This window comes from Alosa pseudoharengus, unplaced genomic scaffold (genome assembly GCF_046254945.1).
Source record: "Alosa pseudoharengus isolate Yale_2024_CS ecotype anadromous, Long Island Sound unplaced genomic scaffold, YU_APseudo_1.1 YU_APseudo_1.1_scf_10, whole genome shotgun sequence".
In the NCBI taxonomy this organism is placed as follows: domain Eukaryota; kingdom Metazoa; phylum Chordata; class Actinopteri; order Clupeiformes; family Clupeidae; genus Alosa; species Alosa pseudoharengus.
Window position 1 is genome coordinate 4,075,148 of NW_027468565.1, and position 23,383 is coordinate 4,098,530.

The 23,383-nt window shown below is 37.1% G+C and overlaps 1 protein-coding gene across 2 annotated transcripts in view; it reads left to right on the forward strand.

The window, feature by feature from the left end:
- The window catches only part of LOC143142387 (cellular retinoic acid-binding protein 1), a 30,779-nt gene extending 9,853 nt beyond the window's left edge, over positions 1–20,926 (forward strand). For both annotated transcript variants that reach the window (XM_076303251.1, XM_076303242.1), the window contains exons 3-4: positions 16,270–16,383; positions 20,351–20,926. In XM_076303251.1, coding sequence (XP_076159366.1) covers positions 16,270–16,383; positions 20,351–20,401 — 165 coding nt within the window. In that variant the 3' untranslated portion in view covers positions 20,402–20,926. The remainder of the gene's footprint in view (positions 1–16,269; positions 16,384–20,350) is intronic.
- The last annotated feature ends 2,457 nt before the right edge of the window (positions 20,927–23,383 follow it).

Sequence of the window (23,383 nt, forward strand, 5' to 3'; positions counted from 1 at the left end):
AGCTGGGGGGAGGCCCCTGGAAAAAACAATTTGACCAGGGGGGAGGGCCAAGCAGAACATGTTTAACCCGATCGTCTGGCGACCGGCCCTCCCCCCCCGCTAAATATCGTACAGTCCCTAATGTCTTCCATCAAGTCTCATATAAAAAGATAGAATGTAAATTAGTCTGTGTGCTCTGCACAGGGCAAACATAAAACTGTTGTATAGCCTACTGAAGCAGGGCTCGAACTTAGCACCCACCAAGTGCCAATGGTGGCCTATAATAGGCTAGGCTACTTTCAAATTAGTTATGAAAGGCATTGTTTAGTTTTGGCCGTTAAAAAATATGTCTGGCCGTTAATTTTTTTTCATCTACAGTACCAGCCACTTTGGCTGGTAGGCCAAAAAGTTAATTTCGACCCCTGTACTAAAGGTTTTTAAATCCGCTGTAATACAGTTATGGAAAATTTAGACTTGCTTCTGATAACTATCAATTTGAGCCGAGTTCTGTCCCTCAAAATAAAATAAAAAGGTATTCACAGCGCTTCACCTTTTCCACATTTTTTTATGTTTCAGACTCATCTTAAAATGTATTCGATTATTTATTTATACATACGTATTCACACTTTTTGTTATGACACTTGCCATTGAGCTCTGGTGTATCCTACTTCTATCAATGGTCCTTGAGATGCTTCTAGAGATAGATAGATAGATAGATAGATAGATACTTTATTGATCCCCAAGGATATCTATCTATCTATCTATCTATCTATCTCTAGAAGCATATTAAGGACCATTGATAGAAGTAGGATGCACCAGAGCTCAATAGCAAGTGTCATTTCCATTTTAAGAGTCTGAAACGTAACAAAATGTGGTAAAAGTGAAACGCTGTGAATACTTTCCTTATGCACTGTAAGAGCCTGTACAGCAAGGAGAATATGTTGACTCAGAGCCAGAAATGGATGAAGGAAAATTAGGCCATGGCTAATCTGTTCTCACTGAGGATGACTCTGGGAAAAGCATACAGCTCCTCTGATGTACTGAATTTAACATTCTGTGTAGCCCTTGCCTCTATGACATATGGTAAAACAGGCATAAAACTGAAGGACAGACTATTAAAACATTACATGCAAATAGAAGATTTTTTGAAGGACTGGAAAATGTCTCTTTCAGTGAATATGTAATCATATTAGCAAACACAAATAACACTATAGAGTAAGATCCCTAAGCTAAACAGATAGAAAATTACATACATTTGAGCTATACTGACATTTTAAATAAACCCCAGAGGAAAATGTTTTACAAATGAATTATTTTTGTCTTACAAATAAATCAGCTCTTATTGAGAAATTACTATAATCTTCCCTGATCCTCCTAATCCTCTCTAAGAAAAATAAGGAGCAAAATAATAGATTGTGTAAGAAGAAATGTCTATTTTGAGATCTTAAGATGAACTTAACTTATGATGATCTTAAGATTAACTTAAGTCATACTTAGGCAAAGACGAGAGAAGGGCTATTTCTCAGTTTAAATTGCGAAAATAAAAGAAAATGGACATTTTCACAGTTCAATAGAACAGCTCTACCAACCAATTGTGTATACCGGTAAACCAATGTTTTAATTTAATTTACTTTTTTCATTATCAGCCCTCAAAAGTACTTCCATTAGGAGTATTCGGAATTATGCGCTGTCAAGCAATGAATACAGTCACTTAAGTGGACTGGGGCTGGCAGCCTTGGACATTTATTCAAAATATTATTGCATTGATTGTTTTTGCCTGTTGCTAGTCCTTTGGCTCCAAAACAAATGCACATGTACCAGTGTTCAGGGAGGAGGGGCTCAAACTATGGGAAGTTTTTACAACGGCAAGGAAAAATATAAATATTCCGCGACTCTAGGGGGAGCCCATTAAATTAGTCGAAACTGCATAGGGTTGCTTTAAGTGTCAGCAATCTTTTCTCCATCAACCAATGGCCTCAGTGCCCTTTGATAAGCATTCAGCATAGAATGAAGAGGCAAGGCAAGGCAGGGCATATTTATTTGTATAGCGCATTTCATACACATGGCAATTTAATGTGCTTCACACATGATAAATGACAATAATAAAAGTAAGATATATATATGTACATGGAACACCAACAGCAGAGAGGCAGTTTAAAAGTAAATGAGAAAATAAAAAAGAAATGAAAAACATAAAAGCATACATAAACATAAAAACAATGTGCATTAACTGCAGAAAGCATCTAAAAAGAGTTTGGTCTTAACTTTCGTTTTAAAAGTGGCTATAGTTGGGGCGTTTTTGATGGTCTCTGGAAGCTGGTTCCAGAGATGGATGCCATAGTGGCTAAAAGCAGCTTCACCCTGCTTTGTTCTGATCGTCGGTTTCAGTAGTAGTTGTTTATGTTGTGATCTAAGGGACCTTGTTTGGGAATACTGTTTAAACATGTCGTGTAAGTAATGATGTAACAAGCAGAAGTGCTTTAAAATCAATTCTGTAACTGATTGGGAGACAGTGCAGGGACTTTAAGATTGGGGATTTAAGATTATCATCCATAATTTCCAACATTCGTGAATTAAAATGATCCATCATGTCATCTATTAAGTTTGATGTTGGACTCAATAGGTCTGGGATAAATGCTTGTTCAAAGAGAACAGTAGTGTAGTCATTGATCATTCTTTTTCTCATCATCACAGAGCTGTTAGACTTTTGTGAGGATGTGGATACATCAAAGAAAATACAATAATGATCAGACAATGCTAAGTCCCTAACAGTTAATGAAATATCAACACCTTTTTTGTGATGACTAGGTCAAGTGTATGACCAAGGGAGTGCGTTGGCCCCTGTACATGTTGCGTTAGGTGTAATGTGTCAAGAAGTGAGAGCAGTTCACTAGCATAGCTGTTTTCCGGATTGTCAACATGCAGATTGAAATCCCCAGATATTATGACACAGTCATACTCTAAACAGATGGCAGACAGTAGTTCACTTAGTTCCTCAAGAAAAACTTTAGGAGAGTGCTTAGGTGGCCTGTAAATGATCAGTAATAAAATCTGAGGAGAACCCTTAATCATTGTGCTCAGGTATTCAAAAGAAACAAAGTCACCGAATGATGCCTGTGCATTGAAAAGATCCATTAAAAATTGTGGCTATTCCACCTCCTTTTTTGTGTTCACGGATTGAACTCATAAAATTGTAATTTGGGGGGGCTGATTCAATAAGGGTTGACACATTGTTTGCCAGGTCAAACCAAGTTTCAGTTAAGAGCAGGAAGTCAAGGTTGTATGAGCAAATAATATCATTGATTAAAAAAGACTAGTTTAAGAGAGATCTGACGTTCAATAGGGCGAGTTTCACTATAGTGGTGTGAGCTTCTTCAACATTCTGAGTTTGCTTAGCTACTTGCTAAATATTGGCCAGATTTACCCCATAGGCTGGATGTAATCGATATCTCCTAATACTTGTTAGTATTGGGATAGGAGAACTGTAGGTGCTAGCGCTAGATGGCGTAAGCTGGGTGGGTGGAGAGGAGCAAGGTGAATTTACATTGCCAGCCGGACCCTCATAATTAATAGGCTGGGAGATATAGGAGGCCGCAAGGGGAGGGTCTCGCTGGAAAAACTGTCAGTGTATACCATAGGCAATGTAATTTAAGACAATAAAAGTCAGTTGTCTGACTCCATTCCTATTTGGATGGAGGCCATCTCTCCCAAACAGATCATCCCTGGTCCAAAAATAATCAAAACTCCCAATAAAATTAAAACCAGCAGCAACACAAATATTTTTTAACCATAAGTGCAGCCCAAAGAGGCGGCTAAAACACTCACTTCCCCTAGAGGGAGATGGAATAGGGCCTGATATGATGAGTTGTTTACCGAGGGAGTCGGCCTTAAAACATGTCCTCAAAGTCCTGGTGTAGTTTGGCTGACTGCCTGTCCATTACATCATTTGCCGCAATATGTACAATTATTAAGTTTACAGAGGGGTGAAGGTCAAGGATCTTTGGTAGGAGGTGGATAAAGTCCCTGACCTTACCATCACTCAGAGAGTATGTGATGGCCTCTGGGAGCATGATTCCTTTTATTATAGAGTCCCCGAGCAAGAGAAGTTGGGGAGAAAAAGTTGTGTCCTTATATGAGAACACAGCAAGATTAGAGGGAAGATTGCAGGTACCAAGGGGTTCTGGCTCCAAAGGGCCAGGGGGCAGTGAAAGCTCCCCGCAGGTGTTGGATCCGGGTTTGGAAACAGTGAAGGGGAACCCAGGTGCATGACGTCATCAGTCGTCGCAGTCGCGCCAGAAGACTGGGGAGTGAAGAGGACAATAAGAACAACATCTGAGACCCATTTCTTCCGCAGGAACTGTGTGTGCAAGACTGGTTGTCTGATATGGTGGGTCCTGCTGAGGCACCAATGTCAGACCCACTCAGGGAGAGCCATGCTGATGCAAAGACACCAACATCCCACTCTAACTTCTTTGACTTCTTGTCACCATTCCCACTTATTTATAGTCTATGATCCCCACCCCATCATCAAAGGCTGATGTGCACTGGAAGGTTGTCTTTTTCTAGCCTGAGACCCAAGCCCATCTTTTCCATTCTCACCTGTACTCCACACTTTATCCCAAGTCAAACATGCATCTTCTAAGGGTCTAGCACCAATCTTATCCACACCCACCATCCCACTTTCTCTCCCTCCCTTGTCAAACATGCCTCTCTACCTCAGCCATTGTAACTGTTACTTGTCATCAACTATGACTCCTACCCACTGTAGCTAGTTAGCATAGTTAACATTGCTAACATTGTTAGCATTGTTAGCATTTTTAACAAAACTGCTAAAAACGATTAACTAAGTTAGTTAAGTAACATGGTTAGCATAGTTAACATGCTAGTTAGCATTTTTAGCAAAACTGCTAAAAATGATTAGCTAAGTTAGCTAAGTAACATGGTTACCATAGTTAGCATGCTAGCATGTTAACATGCTAGTTAGCATAACTGCTAAAAATGATTAGCTAGGTTAGCTAAGTAACATGGTTAATATAATTAGCATGTTAGCATGCTAGTTAGAATAGTTAGCATACCTACTAAAAATGATTAGCTAAGTTAGCTAAGTCACATGGTTAGCATACTTAACATGTTAACATGCTAGTTAGCATAGTTAGCATACCTACTAAAAATGATTAGCTAGGTAAGCTAAGTCACATGGTTAACATAGTTAGCATTGCTAACATGCTAGTTAGCATAACTACTAAAAATGAAAACATTAGCTAAGTTAAGTAACTTGGTTAACATTATTATCTTTGATAACATAGTTAGCATAACTGCTAGCAAACATTAGAGCCATTCCAACTGTAAGTTATTGTCAATTATCTACCTAAATAATTTAACCATTTAAATTATCCACCTAATTAACCGTTCAATCATTCCAACTATATTAAACCTTATCTACCAAGCAAATAATTTAACTATATAAACTATCCACCTATTTAACTGCTCAGTCATTCCAACTATATTAAACCTCATCTACCTAGCAACCAATATAGTTTGTTTTTACTCTGTATGATATTTTACATCATATTTTTTGCATTTTCATGCACTGTATTTCCTTCAGGAAATGCTTTTCTAGTTATTACAGTGCATGAAAATGCACTGTACTGTTCTTCCTAGGCATTTTATTCTTCTTACGCAGTTAATGCAGCTTCAACCGTTTAACGTAGAAACTTCATTCAAACTATGTTACGTAGGTCTTACTTAGGACATGTGGGCTATGTATTTTTCAGCTTTGTAACTTTTATACTTTTTAAACTATTAATTAAAAACTATTCAAAATTTCCCCATAGACTTAACATGGGCTGATGACATCATAATAGAGCGTAATATAGTTGGAATGAGCGTTCAATCATTCCAACTATATTAAACCTTATCTACCAAGCAAATAATTTAACTATATAAACTATCCACCTATTTAACTGCTCAGTCATTCCAACTATATTAAACCTCATCTACCTAGCAACCAATATAGTTTGTTTTTACTCTGTATGATATTTTACATCATATTTTTTGCATTTTCATGCACTGTATTTCCTTCAGGAAATGCTTTTCTAGTTATTACAGTGCATGAAAATGCACTGTACTGTTCTTCCTAGGCATTTTATTCTTCTTACGCAGTTAATGCAGCTTCAACCGTTTAACGTAGAAACTTCATTCAAACTATGTTACGTAGGTCTTACTTAGGACATGTGGGCTATGTATTTTTCAGCTTTGTAACTTTTATACTTTTTAAACTATTAATTAAAAACTATTCAAAATTTCCCCATAGACTTAACATGGGCTGATGACATCATAATAGAGCACTTAAGCAACTAGAAAAGCATTTCCTGAAGGAAATACAGTGCATGAAAATGCAAAAAATATGATGTAAAATATCATACAGAGTAAAAACAAACTATATTGGTTGCTAGGTAGATGAGGTTTAATATAGTTGGAGTGACTGAACAGTTAAATAGGTGGATAGTTTATATGGTTAAATGATGTGCTTGGTAGATAAGGTTTAATATAGTTGGAATGATTGAACGGTTAAATAGGTGGATAATACTTAACTTAGTTAACTTAGCTAATGTTTTCATTTTTAGTAGTTATGCTAACTAGCATGTTAGCAATGCTAACATGTTAACTATGTTAACCATGTGACTTAGCTAACCTAGCTAATAATTTTTAGCAGTTTTGTTAACTAGCATGCTAACATGCTAGCATGCTAACTATGCTAACCATTTTACTTAGCTAACTTAGCTAATCATTTTTAACAGTTTTGCTAAAAATGCTAACTAACTAGCATGTTAACATGCTAGCATACTAACTATGCTAACCATGTGACTTAGCTAACTTAGCTAATCATTTTTAGCAGTTTTGTTAAAAATGCTAACTAGCATGCTAACATGCTAGCATGCTAACTATGCTAACCATGTGACTTAGCTAACTTAGCTAATCACTGCTAAAAATGATAACTAGCATGCTAGCATGCTAACTATGCTAAGCATGCTAACTAGCTACAGTGGGTAGGAGTCATAGTTGATGACAAGTAACAGTTACAATGGCTGAACAGTTAAAAAGTTCAGTAGTTTAAAGGGTTAAATTGTTTAACAGTGAAATATTGTAGTGAGGACTTTTATTTTGAAACAGTTTTTGGCAGAGGAAGCAGTTGAACAGGATGTGTAGTCTTAATAGGGCCAGTTTGTATGCTTAAAGCCTGAGACTGGCAGTTGATGCTGGTGGCCTGGCCACCTGGCCTAGGATTCTAATTGCTTAACGGCAGTCTTAATAGAGCCATATTGTATGCTTAAAGCCTGAGACAGAGTATATAGTTTAAAAGTTAAATGTAGATAGTGTAATGGATGTTGATAGACAGAAAGTTGAATGGATGTTGATAGGCAGATTGTTTAATGGATGTTGATGGATAGTTCAATGGGTGGATGAGTGAATGGTTTGAAGAGGATGAATGGATAGAAAGTTGGATGAAATGTGTCTTATATCCTTGTAGAATGTAGAGACACAGAGAGAGTTGGTCTAGTTCAGTAGAAAGCAGTTGATACAGGTGCAATCAGTTGAACTGATTCTTTGATGGGGCCTAGATGAGCAGCTGGAAGATGATACAGGTGCAAATCAAGTTAATTAGTCCATTGTGATGTCATCAGCCCATGTTAAGTCTATGGGGATTTTATAAAAGTTAATAATTAATAGTTTAAAAAGTATAAAAGTTACAAAGATGAAAAATACAAAGCCTACATGTCCTAAGTAAGACCTACGTAACATAGTTTGAATGAAGTTTCTACGTTAAATGGTTGAAGCTGCATTAGCTACGTTAGAAGAAGAATAATAAGAACTAGAAAAGCATTTCCTGAAGGAAATACAGTGCATGAAAATGCAAAAATATGATGAGTTCATATGGTTAAATTATTTGCTTAGTAGATAAGGTTTAATATAGTTGGAATGACTAAACAGTTAAATAGGTTGATAATTGAAATGGTTAAATTATTTAGGCAGATAGTTGACGATAACTAACAGTTGGAATGGCTCCAATGTTTGCTAGTAGTTATGCTAACTATGTTAACAAAGATAATAATGCTAACCAAATTACTATGCTAACTAGCATGTTAACAATGTTAAAATGTTAACTATGCTAACCATATAACTTAGCTAACCTAGCTAATCATTTTTATTAGTTATGACAACTATGATAATTAGCATGCTAACATACTAACTATGCTAACCATGTGACTTAGCTAACTTAGCTAATCATTTTTAGCAGTTTTGCTAAAAATGCTAACTAGCATGTTAGCATGCTAACTATGCTAACCATGTGACTTAGCTAACTTAGCTAATCATTTTTAGCAGTTTTGCAAAAAATGCTAACTAGCATGCTAACATGTTAGCATGCTAACTATGCTAACCATGTGACTTAGCTAACTTAGCTAATCATTTTTAGCAGTTTTGCAAAAAATGTTAACTAGCATGCTAACATGTTAGCATGCTAACTATGCTAACCATGTGACTTAGCTAACTTAGCTAATCATTTTTAGCAGTTTTGCTAAAAATGCTAATTAGCATGCTAACATGCTAGCATGCTAACTATGCTAACCATGTGACTTAGCTAACTTAGCTAATCATTTTTAGCAGTTTTGCTAAAAATGCTAACTTGCATGCTAACATGCTAGTATGCTAACATGCTAGCATGCTAACTATGCTAACCATGCTAACTAGCTACAGTGGGTAGGAGTCATAGTTGATGACAAGTAACAGTTACAATGGCTGAACAGTTAAAAAGTTCAGTAGTTTAAAGGGTTAAATTGTTTAACAGTGAAATATTGTAGTGAGGACTTTTATTTTGAAACAGTTTTTGGCAGAGGAAGACGTTGGACAGGATGTGTAGTCTTAATAGGGCCAGTTTGTATGCTTAAAGCCTGAGACTGGCAGTTGATGCAGCTGGCCCGAACACCTGCCATAGGATTCTAATTGCTTAACGGCAGTCTTAATAGAGCCATATTGTATGCTTAAAGCCTGAGACAGAATATATAGTTTAAAAGTTAAATGTAGATAGTGTAATGGATGTTGATAGACAGAAAGTTGAATGGATGTTGATAGGCAGATTGTTTAATGGATGTTGATGGATAGTTTAATGGGTGGATGAGTGAATGGTTTGAAGAGGATGAATGGATAGAAAGTTGGATGAAATGTGTCTTATATCCTTGTAGAATGTAGAGACACAGAGAGAGTTGGTCTAGTTCAGTAGAAAGCAGTTGATACAGGTGCAATCAGTTGAACTGATTCTTTGATGGGGCCTAGATGAGCAGCTGGAAGATGATACCAGGTGCAAATCAAGTTAATTAGTCCATTGTGATGTCATCAGCCCATGTTAAGTCTATGGGGAAATTTTGAGTAGTTTTTAATTAATAGTTTAAAAAGTATAAAAGTTACAAAGATGAAAAATACAAAGCCCACATGTCATAAGTAAGACCTACGCAAGGCAGTTTGAATGAAGTTTCTACGTTAAACGGTTGAAGCTGCATTAACTGCGTTAGAAGAAGAAAAATAATAAGAATAAGAAGCCTAGGAAGAACAGTAGAGTGCATTTTCATGCACTCTAATAAGAAGAAGAAGCCTAGGAAGAACAGTAGAGTGCATTTTCATGCACTCTAATAAGAAGACTTGGAAGAACAATATAGTGCATTTTCATGCACTATAATAATAAGAAGAAGAAGAAGAAGCCTAGGAAGAACAGTACAGTGCATTTTCATGCACTATAACTAGAAAAGCATTTCCTGAAGGAAATACAGTGCATGAAAATGCAAAAATATGTAAAATATACAGAGTAAAAACAAACTATATTGGTTGCTAGGTAGATGAGGTTTAATATAGTTGGAATGACTGAACAGTTAAATAGGTGGATAGTTTATATAGTTAAATGATTTACTTGGTAGATAAGGTTTAATATAGTTGGAATGATTGAACGGTTAAATAGGTGGATAATTTAAATGGTTAAATTATTTAGGTAGATAATTGATGATAACTGACAGTTGGAATGGCTCTAATGTTTGCTAGTAGTTATGCTAACTATGTTATCAAAGATAATAATGTTAACCAAGTTACTTAACTTAGCTAATGTTTTCATTTTTAGTAGTTATGCTAACTAGCATGTTAGCAATGCTAACATGCTAACTATGTTAACCATGTTACTTAGTTAACCTAGCTAATATTTTTTAGCAGTAATGCTAACTATGCTAACTAGCATGTTAACTATGCTAACCATGTGACTTAGTTAACTTAGCTAATCATTTTTAGCAGTTTTGCTAAAAATGCTAAACTAGCATGCTAACATGTTAGCATGCTAACTATGTTAACCATGTGACTTAGCTAACTTAGCTAATTATTTTTAGCAGTTTTCTTAAAAATGCTAACTAGCATGCTAACATGCTAGCATGCTAACTATGTTAACCATGTTACTTAGCTAACTTAGCTAATAATTTTTAGCAGTTTTACTAAAAATGCTAACTAGCATGCTAACATGTTAGCATGCTAACTATATTAACCATGTGACTTAGCTAACCTAGCTAATCATTTTTAGCAGTTTTGCTAAAAATGCTAACTAGCATGCTAACATACTAGCATGCTAACTATGCTAACCACGTCACTTAGCTAACTTAGCTAATCATTTTTAGCAGTTTTACTAAAAATGCTAACTAGCATGCTAACATGTTAGCATGCTAACATGCTAACTATGTTAACCATGCTAACTAGCTACAGTGGGTAGGAGTCATAGTTGATGACAAGTAACAGTTACAATGGCTGAACAGTTAAAAAGTTCAGTAGTTTAAAGGGTTAAATTGTTTAACAGTGAAATATTGTGGTGAGGACTTTTATTTTGAAACAGTTTTTGGCAGAGGAAGCAGTTGAACAGGATGTGTAGTCTTAATAGGGCCAGTTTGTATGCTTAAAGCCTGAGACTGGCAGTTGATGCAGCTGGCCCGAATACCTGCCATACGATTCAAATGGTTAAATTATTTGCTAGGTAGATGAGGTTTAATATAGTTGGAATGACTGAACTAGGTAGATGAGGTTTAATATAGGAATGACTGAACTAGGTAGATGAGGTTTAATATAGTTGGAATGACTGAACGGTTAAATAGGTGGATAGTGTAAAAGGTTAAATTATTTGCTAGGTAGATGAGGTTTAATATAGTTGGAATGACTGAACTAGGTAGATGAGGTTTAATATAGTTGGACTGACTGAACAGTCAAATAGGTGGATAGTGTAAAAGGTTAGCCTGAGAAACTGATAGGGTGCAGGTGGCCTGGCCACCTGGCCTAGGATTCTAATTGCTTAACGGCAGTCTTAATAGAGCCATATTGTATGCTTAAAGCCTGAGACAGAGTATATAGTTTAAAAGTTAAATGTAGATAGTGTAATGGATGTTGATAGACTGGATGTTGATAGGCAGATTGTTTAATGGATGTTGATGGATAGTTTAATGGGTGAATGGTTTGAAGAGGATGAATGGATAGAAAGTTGGATGAAATGTGTCTTATATCCTTGTAGAATGGAGAGACAGAGAGAGTTGGTCTAGTTCCGTAGAAAGCAGTTGATACAGGTGCAATCAGTTGAACAGATTCTTTGATGGGGCCTAGATGAGCAGCTGGAAGATGATACCAGGTGCAAATCAAGTTAATTAGTCCATTGTGATGTCATCAGCCCATGTTAAGTCTATGGGGAAATTTTGAGCAGTTTTTAATTAATAGTTTAAAAAGTATAAAAGTTACAAAGATGAAAAATACAAAGCCCACATGTCATAAGTAAGACCTACGCAACGCAGTTTGAATGAAGTTTCTACGTTAAACGGTTGAAGCTGCATTAACTGCGTTAGAAGAAGAAGAATAACTAGAAAAGCATTTCCTGAAGGAAATACAGTGCATGAAAATGCAAAAAATATGATGTAAAATATCATACAGAGTAAAAACAAACTATATTGGTTGCTAGGTAGATGAGGTTTAATATAGTTGGAATGACTGAACAGTTAAATAGGTGGATAGTTTATATAGTTAAATTATTTATTTGGTAGATAAGGTTTAATATAGTTGGAATGATTGAACGGTTAAATAGGTGGATAATTTAAATGGTTAAATTATTTAGGTAGATAATTGACGATAACTGACAGTTGGAATGGCTCTAATGTTTTCTAGCAGTTATGCTAACTATGTTATCAAAGATAATAATGTTAACCAAGTTACTTAACTTAGTTAACTTAGCTAATGTTTTCATATTTAGTAGGTATGCTAACTAGCATGCTAACATGTTAAGTATGCTAACCATGTGACTTAGCTAACTTAGCTAATCATTGTTAGTAGGTATGCTAACTATTCAAATTAGCATGCTAACATGCTAACTATATTAACCATGTTACTTAGCTAACCTAGCTAATCATTTTTAGCAGTTATGCTAACTATGCTAACTAGCATGCTAGCATGCTAACTATGCTAACCATGTGACTTAGCTAACTTAGCTAATCATTTTCAGCAGTTTTGTAAAAAATGCTAACTAGCATGCTAACATGTTAGCATGCTAACTATGCTAACCACGTGACTTAGCTAACTTAGCTAATCATTTTTAGCAGTTTTGCTAAAAATGCTAACTAGCATGCTAACATGCTAGCATGCTAACTATGCTAACCATGTGACTTAGCTAACTTAGCTAATCATTTTTAGCAGTTTTGCTAAAAATGCTAACTAGCATGCTAACATGCTAACTATGCTAACCAAGTTACTTAGCTAACTTAGCTAACTAGCTACAGTGGGTAAGAGTCATAGTTGATGACAAGTAACAGTTACAATGGCTGAACAGTTAAAAAGTTCAGTAGTTTAAAGGGTTAAATTGTTTAACAGTAAAATATTGTAGTGAGGACTTTTATTTTGAAACAGTTTTTGGCAGAGGAAGCAGTTGAATAGGGTGTGTAGTCTTAATAGGGCCAGTTTGTATGCTTAAAGCCTGAGAATGGCAGTTGATGCAGGTGGCCCGAACACCTACCATAGGATTCTAATTGCTTAACGGCTCTATTGTGATGTCATCAGCCCATGTTAAGTCTATGGGGAAATTTTGAATAGTTTTTAATTAATAGTTTAAAAAGTATAAAAGTTACAAAGCTGAAAAATACATAGCCCACATGTCCTAAGTAAGACCTACGCAACGCTGTTTGAATGAAGTTTCTACGTTAAACGGTTGAAGCTGCATTAACTGCGTTAGAAGAAGAAGAAGAAGAAGCCTAGGAAGAACAGTACAGTGCATTTTCATGCACTGTAATAAGAAGAAGAAGAAGAAGCCTAGGAAGAACAGTAGAGTGCATTTTCATGCACTCTAATAAGAAGACTTGGAAGAACAATATAGTGCATTTTCATGCACTATAATAATAAGAAGAAGCCAGGAGATTTCAAGATAGTGGATTCCATCCACTATAATAATAGGGTCATATTCTTGTCACTTTACTTAGAGCTGACAAATAACACTTACGATATTGCATAGCTGTTTATAATTGTGTGCTGTAGGGAGATGTATAAATTATTATAACTTTATTACATATACTTATAGCTATAGATATATAGGACTACAGTAGAAGTCAAAACTCTTTATGCATCACTATACGTATTTAGCAGGGAGAAGTAGTTATGATGCATCATAAAACTGACAAGTGAGTCGGCAGATCTTGACATATTTATAATGCATTATTCAGATTAAAATTATAATCATTCATAAATAGCTGTCATAATGCATCATGAAGTTGGTTATGACGACTTGTGAATATATATAGATGGTAATAATAAGCGTTACAATGCTTTATAGACACCTTATAAAACATTATGAATGCATTCATAGGGCGTTATAAATACAACCTTCATAGAAAGTGTTACCGTATAGGGATTAGGCATGATTTGGAAAGGCACACACCTGTCTACATAAGGTTTGTGCCTTAGCTCAGCTGACGATGCATATCACTGCAAACAAGGCCATGAGTTCAAAGGAACTTTCTGTAGAGCTCAGAGACAGGATTATGTTGTGGCATAGAGATTGGGAACGCTATCAAGACCACAGTGGCCTCCATAATTCTTAAAGCGGCCATGTTTAAGCAATAAGCCCCGAGAGGCCATTCTATATCGTGAATATAGCACAGCTGAGGGGTGTTGTTAGGCATGAAGCGAGCGAAGCGAAGCTGAGTGCCGTTAAACAACCCTCAGCTGTGCTATATTCACGATATATAACGGCCTCTCGGGGCTTGCTTTTATAAAACGGCTACCACACATAGGACATTAAAAATGAATACAAAATAAACAAATACTGTAATCGTGAAATTTAAAAGCTATTTGATCTACAAATGTCCATTCTTCCGCGGAGTCAGAATAGTTCCACCGCTAGTAGATTCTTATCGGAATTGTTGCTCAGCAACTTTTAACCGTTATGCATTCTAAGCGCATTAATATAGAACGAAATGCGGTCTCAGCCACGCTATATCGGGAAAATATACAACGGCATTGAACGCGATTCAACCAATCATAATCAAGGATTATTACTATCCGTTTTATAAGTAGAATTCAACTTGTCTTGAACACACTACTTGTGCGGTGGAAGTCTTCTGATGTATTCAGTTCACCTCAACTCTTGAGGTACAATCCATGTGTTTTTACCAGAGTATGGTCCGAGTATGGTCTTTACCAAAGTATGGTCTGAAGCATACAGTAGGTCCTGTTCAGATCTGGTCAGAATGATTGGATATTACTTCACACCTCTAAGCATCCTGTGTACACACTTGGGTCTCACTTCCCTGCAGTATAGCAAAATGTACATACTGTAATTACCTATCACACAACCACCAAATGCATTGTTGTTTGTAACTAATTGCCAGCTAGAATTAAATTAAACTAGGTATTAAGAATCAGTAATTTGAGTGCTATGTTTTGAAATATGATTTCAGGTAATGCAAATCCAAGTGTAAATCAGTAAATCCAAGGTTTCATTCCATCCTAACATTTATCTACACAAATCTTTGCTGACCTGGCATTGAGTTTTTCAGAAGCCTTAAAATATTGTTATCTATGAGCCAGCTGAAGCAGCCTTGTGTGAGTTTGCGCTATCGTCATTGTTTGCTAAAATGTAACTCTAAATGTGGAGTGTTATATAAGCCCCTTCTCAACAGGATGGTATGTAATAGTCTGCATGATTAGCTATAGTTGTGTAATTTTTAATTAATCAGTTAATTTGAATATGTAAATTCAGATGCGTAATATTGAGATTTCAAAGGCTACTGTAATCTCATCTGACGCATTCCATTTAAAGGTATTTCTCAACATTGCTATTGGTCAGCTTTAAGCAAACATTTCATTAATTGAATCCAACCTGGCTCAACCCACTTATCGCCTTAAAGACTTGGAGGTTTTAGGTATCTTGAGGTGTATTTAGAAATGTAGCCTAGACTTGATCTTAATGTGTGTTTTTGTGTAAAAAGTTGAATGCAAGCATCTGTAAAATTAAATTAATCCATTAGCGTATAGGGGACACTGAGGACAGTCGTACCAATTTGCTTGTTTTGTACTTTCTTCTTTAATTTTAATATGCGACATACAGTAGCCTACATCTTTTGACTCTATATGTATGTACTTCATTACATAATTCAAGCAGGTATGCCTTACAGTACTTTTCCTGCAAACTTTTCAATGTAGCAATAAAGTAAAGGAAAAAAAAATACTGCAACAGCCATGCTTTTTCTTGACCTACATAGTAGTGTGTAAAGCATCTTCTGTAGCGACCCTCATGACCATATCAGTAGTAACAACATCAGCAGTCACAGTTCCACTATCACAAATAATGACAATGGTCAAATTGAGGAAAAACGAAATTGCAGATAGTTTAATCATGGTGCCACTCGAGTTGTCTCCTGATGGGTCTTATATGACAACAGTTTTTACAAGTGTAATTCTATGTCTGTAAGATAAAACGCCTATATTATAATGGTACAACCAGTCAGCAAGATCTGAAAATTGAGGATGGAAAACAGATCAGTTGAACTTTGTTTAGTCTTCTAAATCAACTCTGTTTTAATGTTTTGATTTTACTTTTTGTAAAGTGACTTGGATGAAATTAAATTATTATTATTATTATTATTGTTATTATATAATTAGCCTTTCATGATTGGGGGCATTTATGCCTCTCCTCTTGTCCTTGAGTGGGTAAAATTGATCTTTTCATGACTCTGGCCCTAACAGAGCTTGGCCACTTGGGAGTCGGAAAATAAGATATACTGCAAGCAGACACTTGTGGATGGAGATGGCCCAAAAACATTTTGGTCAAGAGAACTTCAAGGAGATGAACTTATACTGGTGAGTTATAGGTTTAGCATATAAACACCTTGTGTGAAGATAAAACAAAACATTGTCTCACTGGATTTGTTCTATTTTTAAAGCAGTCCTTTTGGAAGGAACATTTGGAACATTGGTGGTGGGGTGGAGGACATAACATTAAGATAACTATCTCAACAGCCAATATTAGAGCCTTACATTATTGGTTACACTTAGACATGCTCAGTGTCCTCCCTGCATGGCTTACAATTGAAATGTTATCCTGTAGGCCTGCTTCATTGAAAGCCTTTTTATTATTATCTATAGACAGAAAATATAGTGCTAAAACATCATTGAGAATCTGGAGCCTGATTTAAAAAAATGTGGCCCAAAAACCCTTTCCACCTTTGTTCCTCTTACTACAAACCCTGTTATCCCACCCTCACTGATAGACAGAGCATGGTCTGTATAGTCTAACCTGTATGGATCTTAGAACATTTAGTGAGCTGTATTTTGATGACTATTTTCCAACACTTGAGAAACATTCATAAACTAGAACAGTTTTTCAGATACTTGGAGATTACAGCTTTTTCCGCACATCATACCCTCAATGTTTTACTCCTCCCACCTCTACCAACTCCTTTATGCCTCTTCGAAATGTTATAGGCATGATCTCCTACATTTACAATAAAATTCACACCCTACGTCCAGAGAAAGACCCTAGTAAGCAGATTCCAGAGGGGGCTCCATTTGTGTGCATTCCATTCCGTTGTGGTTTGGCTCATTGGGTCTGTCCGAAACGGAAGGCAGCTGTCTGCTGTCTCACTGCCTTCAGCTCTCTAACAAATCTCTTGCCGTAGCAGGCATCAAGGTACCAGCTACAAACTTTGTTTCGAACAGCCTAGAAAGATAGCAACACAGACCGCCGTTGCCAGGATACAAGAAAGCAGAATAACATAACATTCGACTTCAGCACTAGCTGCTCACAATTAAATAGAATTTGGACGTTGGTTGAAAGCTGCATGAAAGATACATTTTTGCTGCCTTCAAATTTAAGCAAAACAATCTTTCTTAGAAGGCAGAATTTCATTGAAATATTTGATTTGAACATACCTTGATGCCTCGCTCCCCTACGACGAGTATTAGGGCCACACATGAAGACAAAAAATATTTTTGCCATGACAAGATTAAACTCGACATTTCGAGAATAAAATTGAAATATCATGTTGACTTTAATCTCAACGTGTCGACTTTAAAGTTGACATGCCGACATTAAACTCGAAATACAGTTTAAACCTACAGTTTAAGCTATGTACACTTCCCACAACTCCAATATTTGACAACCATGAATGGTAGGCCTACTTCAAATAGGTGTTATTTCAGATAGATTGCTGCTACGTCTTGGTGAATGTCCTCATTGCCTTCATCGTGACGCACGTAGCTATGTCTCGCGGTTATGGAAATACCATGCACTATGCTATTTAATAGCTAGAATAATATGTTTCCAATGATATACTGTATGTGTTTCCAATATATACAAAATGTTATTTCACTGTTTTTACGTGAGTAAGGCCACAGCACATCCAAATAAGTGCCCTTCATGACCCACAGGCTGTCAGTCTCCATAGGTTAACATGGCAAAATTCATCTTTCTAAAACTGCTTTTCCATGCCTCTTTATTCTCAAAATGTCAAGTTTAATTTCGACACGTCAAGATTGAAGTCGACATGATATTTCAACTTTATTCTCGAAATGTCGAGTTTAATCTAGTCATGGCAAAAATATTTTTTTTCTTCATGTGTGGCATGTTTCTATAGTTCAATCATCTACAAAGACTACAGAGCCCAGGAGATGTCACTGCAGGTCTTTTTTTTTTTTTTTATCGAGAGAATGTGTGCTCATTTTACAAAATTACAAAAAAAGCCTGTGCCAAGCGACTCCTCAACAAACTCCATGACGATATCAAGTGGGCACGAATGGAACTCAAACCATCCAAGTCTTGCAGCATTTCAATAATCAACGGCAAAATCAACAACAATGGCAGGTTCTGCATTGAAAATTAAATCGTACCAGCGGTCCTCTAGAAGCCAATAAAAAGCCAAGGGCGCTGGTATAATGCAAACCTCAAAGACGCACAGCAGATCCAACAGCTGAAAGAAGACACAATCACTGGCCTCAAGCACATAGACCAGAGGTGGACAAACTACAGCCTGCCACATAACTTAATCCGGTCTGTCGAGCATTTAATTAGGTTATCATAGGCTGGTCGCTATTTTTTCCTAGGATAGATGATGTTGAGGTTATCTTTACTGCACAAACTGGAAAGGCTGATCGATTATGTGAGGAGATGGCTAGGGCTACCAAGATACCTCATAGCATAGCCCTGTATGGAAATGGTACCCTTTCACTCCCAATCTCCCTAACAACACGATAGACAGTTTTTTAAAACAATTCTCCCAACAATTCTAGAACAATTTAAAGTTAGCGTACAATAAGAACAAGTGCATCAGTGAGATGATGCTTAAACAATCCCGATACACAGTGGTGAGAGGCTACCGTCATCCTCAACACAGGAAGGAAGTGGAACCCGACAAGACCAGTCCAGGAAGCAAAATCAGCCCTACGACATCACAACATTGTGGGTCAGGTTCAGCAAGGGAGCCTTGGGTTAGAAATACCTAGGCTGACCTGGCAGAAAGCTACACCAGCAGAGCGGCATCAACTAGTGGTGGAAGAGGTGCGCCAGCAAGAAGAAGCTGGCAGGACTGCCAAAGTGGTATCTCAAGCCTCACAAGGATGCTGGACAAGGTGGGAGGATGTTGTGAAAAGGAACATCACCTGCAGAGACCTGTGGTACAAAGAAGCAAGCAGCATAAGCTTTCTCATTCGTGCCACATACAATGTCCTCCCTTCCCCTGCTAACTTACACCGCTGGTTTGGGGAAGATCCCACCTGTCCCCTCTGTTCAACATTTGCTCAATGTCCCGCGAATCTCAAACACATCTTAGTGGGATGCAACATCAGCCTATTACAAGGCAGATACACCTGGAGGCATAACCAGGTTCTGAAATCAGAACTAGAAACAAAAAGCCAGGGCATGGAAAATGCTTGTCGGTTTAATCCACAAGCTTACCTTCCCCAAAGAAATTGCCTGCACCAGCCTGAGACCAGACCTTGTCCTATGGTCTGAGGATCAACGAACAGACTTCATAGTAGAACTGACAGTCTCTTGGGAGGACCCCCCCCCCCCCCCCAGCAGGATAAACAGACCAAGCAAAGCCGATTCTTTGGGATTGTAACAGCCAGTCCTACATACAAATCTGAATACATCAGGGGAGATGATAATGGCAGAGATTGACTTTGAAAATGTTCAGGTTTTTCTTGGAGTTCATGGTATCATGCACCCTAATGAGGTTTCCATGGCCTTTGGAATAAAAACAACCCCATAATATTAGATCTTCCACCATAATGATCATTAGGCATAGGGTTCTTTTCAGTAGTCATTCATCTTTGTACACCAAACCTTGAGTGTTTCATGCCAAAGAGCGCAATTTTCATTTCATCTGACAATTATATCAGGGAAAGTCAATGTAGGATTCAGTACCTCCTGCCATTTACATTTTGCAATTAAATGACAGGAAAGGCTTTTCCTTAATAATAATAATGCATTTTATTTATTGTGAAAAAGGAAGTCATGGATTACATCTGAAAGTTCACAGACACTCTGATTAACTGAAGTTGAATATAAATGCAAAAAAGCTTATGTTATTATATTTATTTATGAGATATTCCTTTTTCTCAGAATAATTTTGCTTTCCTTCAATTTTCCCTCATTGTTTTCATTGTGAGATTATGATAAATCACAAAAAGATGACTTTTAATAACTGTTTTTAGTAAATTTTACCAGGGTCCAATAGATGTAGAGGGCACTGTATTTATATTATGAAAACAAAGAAAAATGCTAACTCTAGAAATCATTTTTATGTACATACCTTTTCTTCTTTGATAGATATTTGGTGCAGACAACGTGCTGTGCACACGGATTTACATGCGAGAATAGAAGCAATCTGAAGTTGACAAGAACAGTTTCCCAGTTTCATCTAACCTAGCTACATGGACAACAGTTGACAACGCAAGGCTCACGCATGTCTTGAGGCGCCCTCTCATAGTCTACGCAAGCTACGTGGTCGATGTGACCCCACTAGAGACGAATGACATGACACTCACACTCAATGTGTCGCATTACAAAAAATTGGACAACACATTTGCTATGCAAGTATGCGTCAAACCCTCCTTGCGTAGCTCGATGTGTTTGCATAGCTTGCATAGAGTATGAAATGGCCCTTACAGTTCCTTTCTCCAGACTCAACATCAATATGCCGCTTATGCATGTGGGATGTCTGCACTACTACTCCAGCGCATTCGGTTACTGCATCTCTCCCAATGGCTTATTTGTGGTGGTGACGCTATAACATGAAACTTGTAAAACTTTTGTTTTACAAGTAGGACTACTGTGATTTTGTATCAGTAACATGTCCTCTCAACATTGTCTGCTATCCTTTTACTGTTATTCTCAGAAATTAGTGTTCTCTTGGTATTGCAAACATGAAAAAATGAATAAAAAAAACTAAATTAAGAAAATGTGTAATCATCCTCGTTATTATTTAAATCCTCTCTAATGTAAGTTAAATTCCTGCTCAGTTGAAATTGGCACAATGCAATCTTTTTATTATGCAAGTCTATTCTTCCACTGATATTTCTGAACACATCACATGACTGAGAAGAATGTGATGCCATTGCCTGTTCAAAGCCCAGTTGGGATTGTCTAACACTCTGTAAAGCGCCATGAGACATGTGTAATGTTTTGGCGCTCTATAGGTAAAATTAAATTGAAATCGAAATTGAAATATTTTTGATTATATAACTATATTTTACTCTGCTGTTGAACCAAACTATCTCCAAAGAGCTACTGACAAGGTAATGTTTCACGATTCTCGCAAGATTTGTCGGGCCGCTGTTCTTGAAGTTGCATGGCTGGTAATCACCTATTACCTATCACCTATAAGTTTGTTTACCATCAAATTGGCTTCGCATCAAATTCAGTCACATACCGAGAATCATGGCTATAAGACAGAATAGGGCCTACACAGTGAATAAAATCTCCCTGAATAAAATCTCCCCAGATGATATTTTGCTATATTGTACCCACCAGGGGCGTCATGCAAGGCAAAATTCAGAGGGGGCACAATCAGGCAAATTTTTTCGGGGTGGGGGGGTTCCTGTTAGAGGTGGGCCGGTGATTTCTTCCCCAGGAGATTTTGAAATTCTGGCTGCTAAACATACCATTTCAATGCAGTTTGGGAGGGACAGAAATACCTTAACAGAGCAAGCAGCAACCATCCTCTATCTGAGGACTAAGCTAAAGTATCTATTTATAATGTAAAACACATAGGTTGGTGAAAGAACTGTAAGCTCAAATTCAGCTCAAAGCATGTTTAGACACATTTACACTTAGGCCTACTACACATGATTTTAAAACAGTATCATTGCAGTTGTTATGATTTGATTGATATGTGACCTAAGAACAATCTTACATTAAAAAAGTTGCTGAGGTCTGACTTGTGGTGCTCAGAAATTAAACTAGATGTACCGCAGAGCGGTACAAAATATGACCGCCGCCCAGTCCAGCACATTTTTTCCACAAAAATAAATCATGCTGAAAGGCCTATATGATTCTAACTGTCTCACTAAATTGCATTAGCCTCTCACTGGTATCTGCTAGACAACAAGTACCAAAACATGATTAGTTCATAGATTTCACATGTAAAATTCATTTTATACAACCCCACCCCCATCTTGCCTGTTCATAATTCTGAGAAATTCTTGAATTGTGTGCATGTGTGCGTGTACACGTTTATGTTTATGTGTGTGTGTGTGTGTGTGTGTGCGTGTGTGCGTGCGTGCTTGTGTGTTTGCCTGGGTATGTGTGTTTGTGCATGTGCATGCATGCGTACATATGTCTACTGTGTGAGTATGTGTCATACGTATGATTACTGTGAATGTATGTGTGTGCGTTTGTATCTGTTTATGCACATGTGTGCACATGAAATGGGTTAACATGACCCCTGGAGGCAAACATACGGAAAAAATGGGTCATCCTAGGCCCTACGGTTCTCAAGACAGATTCAGTGTCCCGGGAATCTTGTTGGTGTACGGTCACTAAATGTACACATACATTATTTTATTGTAAGGCCCCCCATGAACGAAAGTTCACAAAACTTGGCATGCATTCGGAGGGTGTCATAATGATCCTACACTTTCAATTTCGTGCAGTTTTGACCATGTCAGCCAGAGATATTGTGATGAAAACACCTAATTTTTTGCTTTTTAATTTTTTAAATTTTTTTAAATTTTTTTAATTTAATTTTTAATTCTTCTAGGTGGCGCTATACATGAAATAAGTGGTAATGGGATGGGTTGACATGCCCCCTTAAGACCAACATACAAAAAATGGTGGACCTCCTAGGCCCTACGGTTCTCGAAATATTCACAGAAAACTGTCTCCGGCCACCTACAGGCCAGTTGGTGTATAGTAACATAAATGTAAACAAAAATGTATTGTGTGGCCCCCCATGAACGGAATTCCACGAAACTTGGCGTGCATTCAGAGGGTGTCATAATGATCCTACACTTCCAATTTCGTGCAGTTTTGACTATGTTAGGTCACAGATACCTGCGATTACAACACCTCATTTTTACTTTTTTGTGTTTAACTAGGTGGCGCTATACATGAAATGAGTGGTTATGGAATGGGTTGACATGGCCCCTTGAGATCAACATTCGAAAAAAAAATGGTCCTCCTAAACCTTACGGTTCTCGAGATATTTACAGAAAACGATGGTTCCATGCTATCCATACGGGGTTACATGCCCACCAAGTTTCTTCTACCCCGGTCTTTCAGTGTCCCGGGAATCATTGACGGAAATTTGGACATGCGAAAAAAAAAAAAAAAAAAAATCTGACTAAACCTATATGACCGCCG